Source organism: Lissotriton vulgaris, chromosome 7 (assembly GCF_964263255.1).
Source record: "Lissotriton vulgaris chromosome 7, aLisVul1.2, whole genome shotgun sequence".
Taxonomy (NCBI): Eukaryota; Metazoa; Chordata; class Amphibia; order Caudata; family Salamandridae; genus Lissotriton; species Lissotriton vulgaris.
In genome coordinates, this window is record NC_141695.1 from 803,446,567 (window position 1) to 803,460,237 (window position 13,671).

General features: G+C 53.5%; 1 protein-coding gene across 5 annotated transcripts in view; it reads left to right on the forward strand.

The window, feature by feature from the left end:
- The window catches only part of RBFOX3 (RNA binding fox-1 homolog 3), a 446,314-nt gene that overhangs the window by 178,872 nt on the left and 253,771 nt on the right, over positions 1–13,671 (forward strand). For 3 of the 5 annotated variants that reach the window (XM_086931063.1, XM_086931061.1, XM_086931065.1), the window contains exon 1: positions 1,005–2,371. The exons of 1 other annotated variant lie outside the window; for it this stretch is intronic. In XM_086931063.1, coding sequence (XP_086787189.1) covers positions 2,270–2,371 — 102 coding nt within the window. In that variant the 5' untranslated portion in view covers positions 1,005–2,269. Of the gene's footprint in view, positions 1–1,004; positions 2,372–13,671 lie in introns of those variants that run through there. One more of the 5 variants, XM_086931062.1, reaches the window with a different exon arrangement.

Below are 13,671 nucleotides of genomic sequence, written 5' to 3' on the forward strand. Positions count from 1 at the left end.
CAGAGACCCCATCCTGCCACTCTCTGACATACCTGGTCCTGTCGGCCCTTCTGAGACTCTTCTTATACGAGGTTTGCACTTCCTCAGCCCTATGGTGATTCCAGAGGCCCAGCCCCGTTGGCCTTTCAGGGCTTCGCCAGACGCTCTCCAAGCCCTGTACTTATTCCAGCCCAACCTGCCTTCCGGAGACTCGCCTGATACAAGGTAGACGCTCCCTGCCTGACTCCCGCTGCGCAGCGCCCTCGCTGTGAATGCTGCGCCTACAGCGTTCCATTGCCTCGTCCTACAGTTTCGTATTTGTTGCCCTTCTACACGGAAGTGACGACCTCGGGCTTGGAATACTGAGGCTGTGGGTGTGGGGGTAGCACGAGGAGCACCCCCTAATGCTATGCTAATGTTATGCTGATGTATTTCTGTTCTAATTACACGTTGTGACATTGCATTTTTTGCCGTTTTCATTGATAAAAAACCCTTAAACGGAGCCAAGGACAGCCACACATACTAATAAAAACGATTCTTACTTGATAAAATTAGGTCCTCATTACGTCGGCCTAGGAAGCGTGAGCGGCTGAATGCATTTAACTCGTCATATGCGGGTTTAACTCATATATCCGCAACAGGTGCATGTACAAACTGAGCTACTCCACCAGTTCACCAGCGGGACTGGGTAGGAGGATACACGAGGTGAGGTTAGAAGCGGCTTTGACACCGTGCGTAGCGCCGAAAGGCACCTCTGTACATAAGACTGAGAGGAGGAGAGGATGGCCGTCTGACGGAGGGGGAGGGGCGGGGATCGGAGCATGCCTTCACGCTGCACGGCGCCGAGAGAGTTAAATGCAGGATCAGCTGTTCTCGTGTCATTACAGATTCTGTTCATTTTATACAGTGCTCTGTTTGATGTTTGAATACACGGGGGATTCCCCCTCCCTCCCTCCCCGCGCTGCACAGCCCTTCCTTCCCCTGTACTCACTCCGGCGCGATCATACACACGCGCCTCCGCCCAGCCTTCGCCTCGGTCGCACCGTATACTCGTCCCGCGGGCTCGGGCGCAGGAGCGGCGGCAGCGAGGATCCGAGCGCCGCGCACCGGGAGCGCTCTCAGACTGGCACCGGGGGCAGGGTCTGCGGACGGGGCGCGGGTCTGTCTCCTGGGGGTGAGGTCTGTGCGCGGTGTCTGTAGCCTGGGGGTGAGGTCTGCTGACTGGGCGCGTGGTCTGTCTCCTGGGGGTGAGGTCTGTGGACTAGTCGCGGGGTCTGTCTCCTGGGGGTGAGGTCTGTGGACTAGTCGCGGGGTCTGTCTCCTCGGGGTGAGGTCTGTGGACTAGTTGCGGGGTCTGTCACCTGGGGGTGAGGTCTGCTGACTGGGCGCGGGGTCTGTCTCCTGGGGGTGAGGTCTGTGGACTAGTCGCCGGGTCTGTCTCCTGGGGGTGAAGTCTGTGGACTAGTCTCGGGGTCTGTAGCCTGGGGTGAGGTCTGTGGACTAGTCTCGGGGTCTGTAGCCTGGGGTGAGGTCTGTGGACTAGGCGCTGGTTCTATACTATGCCAGTTGCGGTTGGGGGTCTGCGGACTGGTGGCTGGGGTCCGTGGATTGGCGCTTGATCTTTATTCTTTAGGCGGAGGTGTGCAGTCTGCACGCAGGTCTGTAGAAGGAGCTCTGCTTTAATAAACTTGGCTCGGAGTGTGTATGTTGGCTGGTCTGTGTACTGGGGCTGGGTGAGTAGACGTGAGAGTGGGTCTGTAGACTGGACCCTGGTCGGTCGAGTGGGCGCTGGGTTCAGAGCTGGGCTCTGGGTTGGTAGTCTGGTCCCTGGGTGTTTGCAGTGGGTCTGTAGAGTGGTTGTGTAGTCTGGCCACTGGGATTGCAGATTGCGCCGGTCTGTATCCTGGGCATTGCGGGCATCCCTCAACCCTTAGCCTGGCTCCTGGGTTCTTAGAGCGGGCGCTGGGTCTGTAGACGGGAGGCGGGTGGACAGACTGGGCACGGGGCACCTGGAATGGGCACTGCGTTTACAGACTCGGGGCTGAGTTCATAGACAGGCTGCTGGGTCTGTAGACTGGGCACTGGGTGCGCAGAGTGGGCGCCGGGGGTGGCACGGTTGTAACCCAGGGCAAAGGGCACTCGACCAAGGCAAGCCCTCATGCCTGGCTGGTGAAGGCGCGCGGTGGAGGGGAGCGGCGGAGACTGGCCGAGACGGCAGCACGGAAGCCGGAGGCACCGGAGGAGCGCGCACTCACTGCGGAGAGCCTGCGGGAGCGGGCACCGGCCCTACATGCTGTGCTCCATGGCCAACTCGGGCTGCCTGCTGCTGCCCAACCCGGGCATGCTTCCGCACTCCATGGCCTGCGCGCCCGCCTTCCTCTACCTCCAGCAGGTAAGCGCTAGGCTCGCGGCGCCCTCGGCTGTGGGTGTGTGTGTGGGTGTGAGGGGGGAGGGGGTGAGCACGGGTCCCTCAACAGCCCCTTTAAATCATGCTGTGCCGCCTGCCACTGAGTGTACGACAAAGCTCCATGGAGTCATCCACGTGGCTCCTGTTCCAGTCCAGGGAGCACTTATGTACTGATGCTCTAGGACACAGTGAGTCATTCAGTGAGATCTGTCCTTATGATACAGTAACTACCTCGACACTGAGGTTCATTGAGCAATACAGTGTGACCCGGAACCACTGGTACAGTAATTGATTCATCGAGTGTGATCCTTGCGTGCAGCCCAGGGACCTCAGTATTACTAAAGTTCTGGGATTCAGTGAGTCAGTCAGTGTGATTCCTGCTTACAGTCCAGGTAGCACTTGTATTGCTAATGTTCTGGGATTCAGTGAGCCAGTCAGTGTGATTCCTGCTTACAGTCCAGGTAGCACTTGTATTGCTAATGTTCTGGGATTCAGTGAGCCAGTCAGTGTGATTCCTGCTTACAGTCCAGAGAGCACTTGTATTAGGAATGTTCTAGGATTCAGTGAGTCAGTCAGTGTGATTCCTGCTTACAGTCCAGGTAGCACTTGTATTACTAATGTTCTGAGAATCAGTGAGCCAGTCAGTGTGATTCCTGCTTACAGTCCAGACAGCACTTGTATTAGTAATGTTCTAGGATTTAGTGAGTCAGTCAGTGTGATTCCGGCTTACAGTCCAGACAGCACTTGTATTAGTAATGTTCTACGATTCAGTGAGTCAGTCAGTGTGTTTCCTACTTACAGTCCAGGCAGCACGTGTATTAGTAATGTTCTAGGATTCAGTGAGTCAGTCAGTGTGTTTCCTGCTTACAGTCCAGGCAGCACTTGTATTACTAATGTTCTGGCATTCAGTGAGTCAGTCAGTGTGATTCCTGCTTACAGTCCAGGTAGCACTTATATTACTAATGTTCTGGCATTCAGTGAGTCAGTCAGCGTGATTCCTGCTTACAGTCCAGGTAGCACTTATATTACTAATGTTCTGGGATTCAGTGAGCCAGTCAGTGTGATTTCTGCTTACAGTCCAAGTAGCACTTGTATTGCTAATGTTCTAGGATTCAGTGAGCCAGTCAGTGTGATTCCTGCTTACAGTCCAAGTAGCACTTATATTACTAATGTTCTGGCATTCAGTGAGTCAGTCAGTGAGTGTGATTCCTGCTTACAGTCCAGGTAGCACTTATATTACTAATGTTCTGGCATTCAGTGAGTCGGTCAGTGAGTATGATTCCTGCTTACAGTCCAGGTAGCACTTGTATTGCTAATGTTCTGGGATTCAGTGAGCCAGTCAGTGTGATTCCTGCTTACAGTCCAGGTAGCACTTATATTACTAATGTTCTGGCATTCAGTGAGTCAGTCAGTGAGTGTGATTCCTGCTTACAGTCCAGGTAGCACTTATATTACTAATGTTCTGGCATTCAGTGAGTCAGTCAGTGAGTGTGATTCCTGCTTACAGTCCAGGTAGCACTTATATTACTAATGTTCTGGCATTCAGTGAGTCAGTCAGTGAGTGTGATTCCTGCTTACAGTCCAGGTAGCACCTGTATTACTAATGTTCTAGGATTCAGTGAGCCAGTCAGTGTGATTCCTGCTTACAGTCCAGGCAGCACGTGTATTACTAATGTTCTAGGATTCAGTGAGCCAGTCAGTGTGATTCCTGCTTACAGTATAGTACCCAGTGGTATGCTGATGTTCTGATGCATTGAGGCATCAGTGTGATCCCTGCTTATAGTTCAGTAACCACTGATCGCCTGAAGTTCTAAGATACATTGTGTCAGTCAGTCTGAGCCCTCCCTACAATCCAGAAACGAGTGATATGCTAATGTTTTGACACCGGAAGTAATGCTGCCCAATCCTCCGCTTGGAGAACAGGGACCATCGCTAAACTAGCCCTCTTGGACCCCTTGACTCATCCTGTCCGTTGCAGCCATGATAGTACGTCAGTCAATGCTGTCCTCGTGGTCCAGAGTTCACTGACTCATCCTGTCTGGTCACCACTTACGGTACATACTCTACAGTGCGATCATGGGAGCAGAACTCCTTGGGTACAGCAGGACCCTTCGCCGTACTCATGTTCTACAACCAGTGCTTCAAATGGGCCGGTACGGAGTACCGGGACTTTTTTTTTTGAGAGGGAGAGTACCGGCACTTCACCAGAGAAATGCTATACTTTTAAATGGAGAGTACCGGCACTTCTCAGAAACAAGCAGGTACTCTGGTACAGAGTACCTGCACTTCTATTTTTCCTTGCAAGCACTGTCTACAACCATTGAATTCCACCCCCTCCTACCCCCCCCCTCACTGTGACCCACCGGCATCTTAACACAAAGAACCCCTGTAGTACTCCTCTCTAGTACACCCACATGGGAGCCGTCGCTACCCTACCGTACTAGCGCAGCGTGAGTACCCTGCCCACCCCACACCTACAGTACTGAAGCCTTGGCTACCCTAACGTTCTAGGGCTCCATGAATACCCTGCCCACCCCACACTTACAGTACAGAAACCTCCTCTACACGTTCTAGGGCTCCGTGAGTACCCTGCCCACCCCACACTTACAGTACAGAAACCTCCTCTACCCTAACTTTCTAGGGCTCCGTGAGTATCCTGCACACCCCACACTTACAGTACAGAAACCTCCTCTACCCTAACTTTCTAGGGCTCCGTGAATACCCTGCACACCCCACACTTACAGTACAGAAACCTCCTCTACCCTAACGTTCTAGGGCTCCGTGAGTACCCTGCACACCCCACACTTACAGTACAGAAGCCTCCGCTACCCTAACGTTCTAGGGCTCCGTGAGTACCCTGCACAACCCACACTTACAGTACAGAAGCCTCCGCTACCCTAACGTTCTAGGGCTCCGTGAGTACCCTGCACACCCCACACTTACAGTACAGAAGCCTCCGCTACCCTAACGTTCGAGTGCTCCGTGAATGCCCTGCACACCCCACACTTACAGTACAGAAACCCCAATGTATTGCAACCGCTTGAATCATCCTGCCCAGTTCACACTTAAAGTACAGGAAACCCGGCGTCACTGATGTACTAGAGCCCCTTGGTCAGTCTTGCCCACTCATCGCTCATAGTTCAGGAACCACCATTAACTGATCTGCTAGAACCCGTGCGTCCTCCTGCCCACCCCACACTTACAGTACAGGCACCGTCGCTATCCTGGTGGACTACAACCTCCAGACTCATCCGGCCCAGCCCTCGCTTGTGGTGCAAGAACCATCGCTGCACTAGCGCCCCGCACTCATTGAGCAATCTTGCACACTCATCACTTACAGTACAGGACCCGTCGCCATACTAATGTGCTAGAGCCTCGTGAATCACCCGGCCCAGCCCTCACTTGTGGTGCAAGAACCTTTGCTGCACTAATGAAGTAGAACCGCTTCAGTAATATTTCCAGTCCCCCCCCCCCCCTCCCCCTCCCAGGTCATGCGCAATCACTGGATGAATGTATGACCTCTTTGACCATCGAACCCCACTGCCTGCTGGGGCGCTCGTGGCATTGCACTAGTGTGCTAGAAACCAGGGGCAGTGGTGTTCACCGTGGAGGATCGCACGTCTCGCCACACTCGCCACACCAGATTACACTGTTCGAAATGGACCCGTGTACAAGCACAGGCACTATTGAATTACTTGAAAGCGCCGCGATGCCTTCGAAAGGGGAACTTTATTGTGCGCTATACAAAATGCCAAATAACTGCGCAACATTATACAGGCGGCTTTCTCTCGGTGAAACCGTGCAATTCAGTACCTTCGTGGTGCCCCCCGGAGAAAGGTCTATTGTATCAGCCCAGCAACACAAGGCCCCTCTACCCACCTGTGTCCTCTGAGTCGGCAGTGACGACAGACAGACGTGGGATCCGCGGGGACGGAAGAAGGACATTCGGCCCTGAATTCTCCAAGGTGCGAGCCCAAGAGGTGCTCACGTGACGTTGATTTCTGGAAGCAGCGCGCGGCCTCGAAGAAGAGCACGTGCTCTTTCACACGACTCCCCCTTTGTAAATAGGAATATTAAGAACGTGTGGGCGCTGCTCTGGTTCGAGGTGAGGTCGGTGCTTCGATTGTAAAAAAAATAAAAGCAGACGCTAGGCCCAAAGCCTTTACCAGGAGCCACTACCGACTGGCGCTGCCATCACCACTGCCACATGCCAGAATAAACACTCTCTGTTAAACATCACACTACTAATAAACATGTGATTGCTTGGACAATTCCAGGCCACCCAAAGCAGCAACAATGGCCTGAAGGCGCTAGAAGAACTATGTTTTTCAAGTGTGTGTTTGATTGTTAAACTGCTGTGCTTCTCTCAAAAACAGGCACACAGCGCCACCATGTGGAGGGCTGTAGTAAGTAATTGCTGGTGTTTTTAACACTACGGTGCTGTGCCCAGCACTGGCAGACACCAGCACAGATTAAGCACTGGACGAGGGGTGCGAAAAGAACCAGTAGTTACAGCATTTACTTCGACAGGGAACACAAAAGGGGGAAAGAGATGATTTTACAGAACTCTTCCCTCTCGTCCAAAGCAACGCATGTGGGAAAACTGCACAACCAATGCAAACCACCCACCTTGGATGTCTCCGAATGACTGTGAAATGTGCATAGTGCTCAGTGTCCCTAGTTCCCCAGCTCTGCCTTGGAAGAAACTCCACGGATGCTTCTTTGGACAATTGTAACCAAAATATTGCCATACAATTACACTACAAGTCTGAGTTTTTGACTCTCCCTGTTACATAAAGTGTGTCAGCAGGAAGCTCTTAAAAGTGAGGAGTGGTGGAACTGGTCTATCAGAATTAGTATCCGTAGGACCTCTTCTTGTCAGTCTTAAAAATACAACATATAATTCTTTCTACTAAACAAAAGTTACCCAGTGGCTTCTAAAAAATGTGGCCCTACGGTGCCAGGTGTGGGGCACCACCAGGTAGCTGAAGTTGACCTCCTTGGTGGGTATTGTCTGTGGGCGCAGGTCATGGGGCAGCTATTGGTAGTATAGGGGCCAGGAGTCTGGCAACAATGTCCCAGAAGCACTGGGTTATGGAGCCAAGGAGCAGTGGTGGTGCTTTTAGGGGCGGTGCCATTAGATAGGGGCGCTGCCCCAGGTCTCCCTAGTGGTGTGGTGGATGGTTTCCATTGGGGCAGAGGTCTGGGAGCCACTTTCCAAGGAAACTGGGGAGTTGGCTGAGACCCAGCCAGTCTCTTGTACCACAGGTCACACTGGCACTGATCGGATGGAAGCAGCAAGGGTCACACTCTCTGCAGGGAATAGTAGGAATGATATCTGCTGCGTGGTCAGCGGGCCCTGAGAACCCTTTGCTATTGTAACACGCCTTCGCCACCACCTCTTTGGGATTTATAAAGTTCTGAATGGATGCATTATTTCGCGGCATTAACAGATTTCACATTGACTACCTTGGTTTGGACAAACCTCCGAAGCTGAGATTTGTCAACCCTGAACCTTCTCTTGTTCTGCATGTCAGAACATTTAGCGCCAAAGTGATGGATTAAAATGCATAATTCGATCTCAGACAACTGTAATTACACCTTTTAGCCCTGGCCAATAATATGCAAATCAGCCTTGGCCAGGGAAAAAAAGGAAAGCCCCGGCTAAATTGCTAGCCCTGATTGACTTAAGTTGACTTAGAAGAAAATTGATGGAGGGGAGCAGTGGAATCAATGGTCCCACTGGGAATTACTGTGGCCACATTGCTCCAGTCTTTCTTTGCGCCTTGTGGCCATGTGTGCTCTTACAGCATGGGATCAACCATAAGCAGATCAGTGTTGGCCCCACCCTAAAAGGGTTAATCAAACATGAAGTGCTAGGCCTGTGCTCCCGCGAACAAGAACACAAACTGTCTGAGAGCCAACTGGCCTTACGGCACACCGACTGTATTCACTCCTGGGCATACCCCTGCCTCTTAGAGCAGCTGGGCAGCATTGAGGGGCTCTCACGCTTCTTTTGGTGGGCACGGTAAGTGCTCCTCATTGGTAGGTGCCCCCACACACCATTCTCGTCACGGCAGTCGAGCTGTTACTAGCCACACCCCAAGTGCGAAATAAGTTATCAGTGATTTTAGAACAACTGCAGATGCATTCATTTACTTTGTAACAATTTTAAGACAGAACAAAGAAAACTCACATGGACATTTCTGTTTTTAAAACAATTTGTGTTGTGGACATCACACTGTTGTTAGCGAATTCGTTTCAATACTTGGAGGCAGGTCTTTAAGTGGGATGATAATACTGTGGGGTCTCCCAAAGGGGCGTGGTCAATGTAATTACGGGTGTGGCTTAAAAACAATTAGGCTAAAAATCTGTGCTTAGCATAGTGTGCCGCCTGACTTGAATTTTGCTGTTTCTGTCATTGCATCTAGACATATGATACAACAAGTAACATCATACCTACAACAAGGCAGGACTATTGGCTTTGCCAATGGTTGTTAGTTGCATAAGATAAATAAGCAGCAACTGTGGCTTGTTGTTATATACAACATTGAAGAAACTTCCACTTAAAGCCCTGGTGACACTACGGGGATTTTGCGGCTCGTGCGTTTCAAAAAGAGAAGTGAAATCCAGGTAGAACATGACTCTCTTTAAAGGATTTCCCTTCCCCTACAACGCTCACCTGGCATGACGTCATGCCATAACTTCTCCACTAGTGAGAAACGAGCATCATGAGCAGCACACATCCATGCGCCTGCTCTCACTGCAGTCCGGAAAACCCAGACCACCTGTGCCAGGGCACAAAACAGAGTCTGATGGAGACCAGTTTCGAGGCCCCCTTTAAAAAATTTCCAGTGCTTAGCACTGGTGAGACCCGGCCCACTTAAAGTCCTCCTTGGGAGTGTTCTGCTGCGTGCACTTCTCAGCCCCCTCGGAGCGGAGCGTTTGTGGTTGGTTCAGGCCATTAAAAGCAGCGTACCCCTGCCCACACCCGCTCCTCTCATCCACTGTGCTCCATGCCTTCACATCAAGGGTTGTTGTTGCTGTGTTGTAGCCGAAATATACCACAAAAGCAGAAAAAAGACAAATCGAAATGATGACTCGTTGAGTAATGGGGACAGCTGTCACTAAACAGTTTGAAACATGCACAAACGGTGACACAGAAAGGATTACCCCTCGAGGTACATCTAAATATATAAAGGGCAGCGGGAGCAAAAAAGGCCATCCCGACGGGCCTGGGTCAGGGAACAAGAACCTTCTAGCTAACATGCATGTGGCTGCTGCCATTGTCTGCCACGAGTGTCGAAGAAGCCCTGTGAGGGTCCCACCCCCATTAATTGCCACCTACCAGCCCAACAGTCAGGAAGCAAGGATCAGAATTGACACCGTTTTGTGAATTGAGACCATTTTGCCCCATCATGTCAGGTGCGAATGTATCATCCAGTCCAGATCTCTCAAGCCGTCCAGAGTGAGGCATAAGATGTCTACATCTATCCCATGTGCGAGTGTAAGATTGTACCCCTGCCAGGCATTTGAAGCTGTTCCATTCCAGCTCTGCCTCACCCAGTCCGGTCATCTCATGCTGCCTCACTGAGGTATGGTATCTCATCGCGTCCAGCTATGTGTGTGTCCTCTCTTTCATCTAGTTCAAGCTGTTGCACGCCAGCTGTGTATCTCATCCAGACCGAACACCCCAAGCTGTCCCACTGAGGTACGAGCATCTCTCCCAGTCAGCTGCCTCACGCTGTCCCACTGAGGAATGTGCATCTCACCCTGTCAGCTGCCTTACGCTGTCCCACTGAGGTACGAGCATCTCTCCCAGTCAGCTGCCTCACGCTGTCCCACTGAGGAATGTGCATCTCACCCTGTCAGCTGCCTCACGCTGTCCCACTGAGGTACGAGCATCTCTCCCAGTCAGCTGCCTCACGCTGTCCCACTGAGGATTGTGCATCTCACCCTGTCAGCTGCCTCACGCTGTCCCACTGAGGTACGAGCATCTCTCCCAGTCAGCTGCCTCACGCTGTCCCACTGAGGATTATGCATCTCTCCCAGTCAGCTGCCTCACGCTGTCCCACTGAGGAATGTGCATCTCACCCTGTCAGCTGCCTCACGCTGTCCCACTGACGTACGAGCATCTCACTGAGTCAGCTGCCTCAGGCTGCCCCACTGAGGTACGAGCATCTCGCCCAGTCAGCTGCCTCACGCTGTCCCACTGAGGAATGAGCATCTCGCCCAGTCATCTGCCTCACGCTGTCCCACTGAGGTACGAGCATCTCACCCTGTCAGCTGCCTCACGCTGTCCCACTGAGGTACGAGCATCTCTCCCAGTCAGCTGCCTCACGCTGTCCCACTGAGGATTGTGCATCTCTCCCAGTCAGCTGCCTCACGCTGTCCCACTGAGGAATGTGCATCTCACCCTGTCAGCTGCCTCACGCTGTCCCACTGACGTACGAGCATCTCACTGAGTCAGCTGCCTCAGGCTGCTCCACTGAGGTACGAGCATCTCGCCCAGTCAGCTGCCTCACGCTGTCCCACTGAGGAATGTGCATCTCACCCTGTCAGCTGCCTCACGCTGTCCCACTGACGTACGAGCATCTCTCCCAGTCAGCTGCCTCACGCTGTCCCACTGAGGATTGTGCATCTCACCCTGTCAGCTGCCTCACGCTGTCCCACTGAGGAATGTGCATCTCACCCACTCAGCTGCCTCACACTGTCCCACTGAGGAATGTGCATCTCACCCAGTCAGCTGCCTCACGCTGTCCCACTGACGTACGAGCATCTCACCCAGTCAGCTGCCTCACGCTGTCCCACTGAGGAATGTGCATCTCGCCCACTCAGCTGCCTCACACTGTCCCACTGAGGAATGTGCATCTCGCCCAGTCAGCTGCCTCACGCTGTCCCACTGACGTACGAGCATCTCACCCAGTCAGCTGCCTCACGCTGTCCCACTGAGGAATGAGCATCTCGCCCATTCAGCTGCCTCACACTGTCCCACTGACGTACGAGCATCTCACCTAGTCATCTGCCTCACGCTGTCCCACTGAGGAATGAGCATCTCGCCCAGTCAGCTGCCTCACTCTGTCCCACTGAGGAATGTGCATCTCGCCCAGTCAGCTGCCTCACGCTGTCCCACTGAGGAATGTGCATCTCGCCCATTCAGCTGCCTCACGCTGTCCCACTGAGGAATGAGCATCTCGCCCAGTCAGCTGCCTCACGCTGTTCCACTGAGGAATGAGCATCTCGCCCAGTCAGCTGCCTCACTCTGTCCCACTGAGGAATGTGCATCTCGCCCAGTCAGCTGTCTCACGCTGTCCCACTGAGGAATGTGCATCTCGCCCATTCAGCTGCCTCACGCTGTCCCACTGAGGAATGAGCATCTCGCCCAGTCAGCTGCCTCACGCTGTCCCACTGAGGAATGTGCATCTCACCCAGTCAGCTGCCTCACACTGTCCCACTGAGGAATGAGCATCTCACCCTGTCAGCTGCCTCACGCTGCCCCACTGACGTACGAGCATCTCACCCAGTCAGCTGCCTCACGCTGTCCCACCTAGGAATGAGCATCTCACCCTGTCAGCTGCCTCACGCTGCCCCACTGACGTACGAGCATCTCACCCAGTCAGCTGCCTCACTCTGTCCCACTGAGGAATGAGCATCTCGCCCATTCAGCTGCCTCACGCTGTCCCACTGACATACGAGCATCTCACCCTGTCAGCTGCCTCACGCTGTCCCACTGACGTAGGAGCATCTCACCCAATCAGCTGCCTCACGCTGTCCCACTGAGGAATGAGCATCTCGCCCAGTCAGCTGCCTCACGCTGTCCCACTGAGGAATGAGCATCTCGCCCAGTCAGCTGCCTCACGCTGTCCCACTGAAGAATGTGCATCTCATCCATTCAGCTGCCTCACGCTGTCCCACTGAGGAATGTGCATCTCGCCCATTCAGCTGTCTCACGCTGTCCCACTGAGGTACGAGCAACTCACCCAGTCAGCTGCCTCATGCTGTCCCACTGTGGAATGTGCATCTCGCCCAGTCAGCTGCCTCACGCTGTCCTACTGATGAATGTGCATCTCGCCCATTCAGCTGCCTCACGCTGTCCAACTGTGGTACGAGCAACTCGCCCAGTCAGCTGCCTCATGCTGTCCCACTGAGGAATGTGCATCTCGCCCGGTCAGCTGCCTCACGCTGTCCCACTGAGGTATGTGCATCTCACCCAGACAGTTGTCTCACTCTGCTCCACTGAGGTATGACCATCTCACTCATTCAGATGCCTCACGCTGTCCCACTGAGGTACGATCATCTCGTACATTCAGCTGCCTCACGCAGTCCCACTGAGGTATGTGCATCTCACCCAGTCAGCCGTGTCACGCTGTCCCACTGAGGTATGTGCATCTCACCCTTTATTATTATTATTATTATGTTTCTTATATAGCGCCGGAATCAACCCCCGAAGGGGTATCTCCGCGCTTGCCTTAGGAACCCGTCCTGGCTTTTCCCTGTGAGATAGCCCCTACAGGGCATCTCCAAGGTGAAAGCCAGGCATCCCGCCGCGGGGGGGGCCGTTCAGCTGCCTCACGCTGTCCCACTGAGGTATGTGCATCTCACCCAGTCAGCTGCCTCACACTGTCCCACTGAGGTACGAGCATCTCACCCAGTCAGCTGCCTCACACTATCCCACTGAGGTACGACCATCTCGACCATTCAGCTGCCTCTCGCTGTGCCACTGACGTACGAGCATCTTCCCCAGTCAGCTGCCTCACACTGTCCCGCTGAGGTACGACCATCTCGCCCAGTCAGCTGCCTCTCGCTGTCCCATGCAAGGTACAAGCACCTCCTGCAGTCCACATATTTACCGCTCACCAGGTGAGATGCGTGGACCTCAGCCAGCCCTGAGGTTCCAAGGTGACACGTGATAGGGGCATCTCGTGCAGTGGCGCAGACGGGTGTGCCCGCAGGAGCGGCTCAGCCCCTCCCCCTCTCCCCCCAGCTGCAGGCAGCGCATTAATATGAGCCCATTATCCTGAGAGGGGGACCAACCGTCCGTAAATTTCACGGACCGTCCGTAAAATGGACGTCACGTCCGTTGTCCGTGAGGATCCCTTTTAAGGACGCCTTTTGTCCGTAATTTTGGCCATTACAGGGAGCAGCACTGCTCCCCTGCGAGAAGCCTCAGCCCCCTGATGGAACCACCTCGCACTCCTCCTAGAGCACAAGAGCAGCCCCACCCCGCCCATTGTCATTCAGTATGGGGATGATGATTGCCACATACAGAATGACAATGGGGCAGT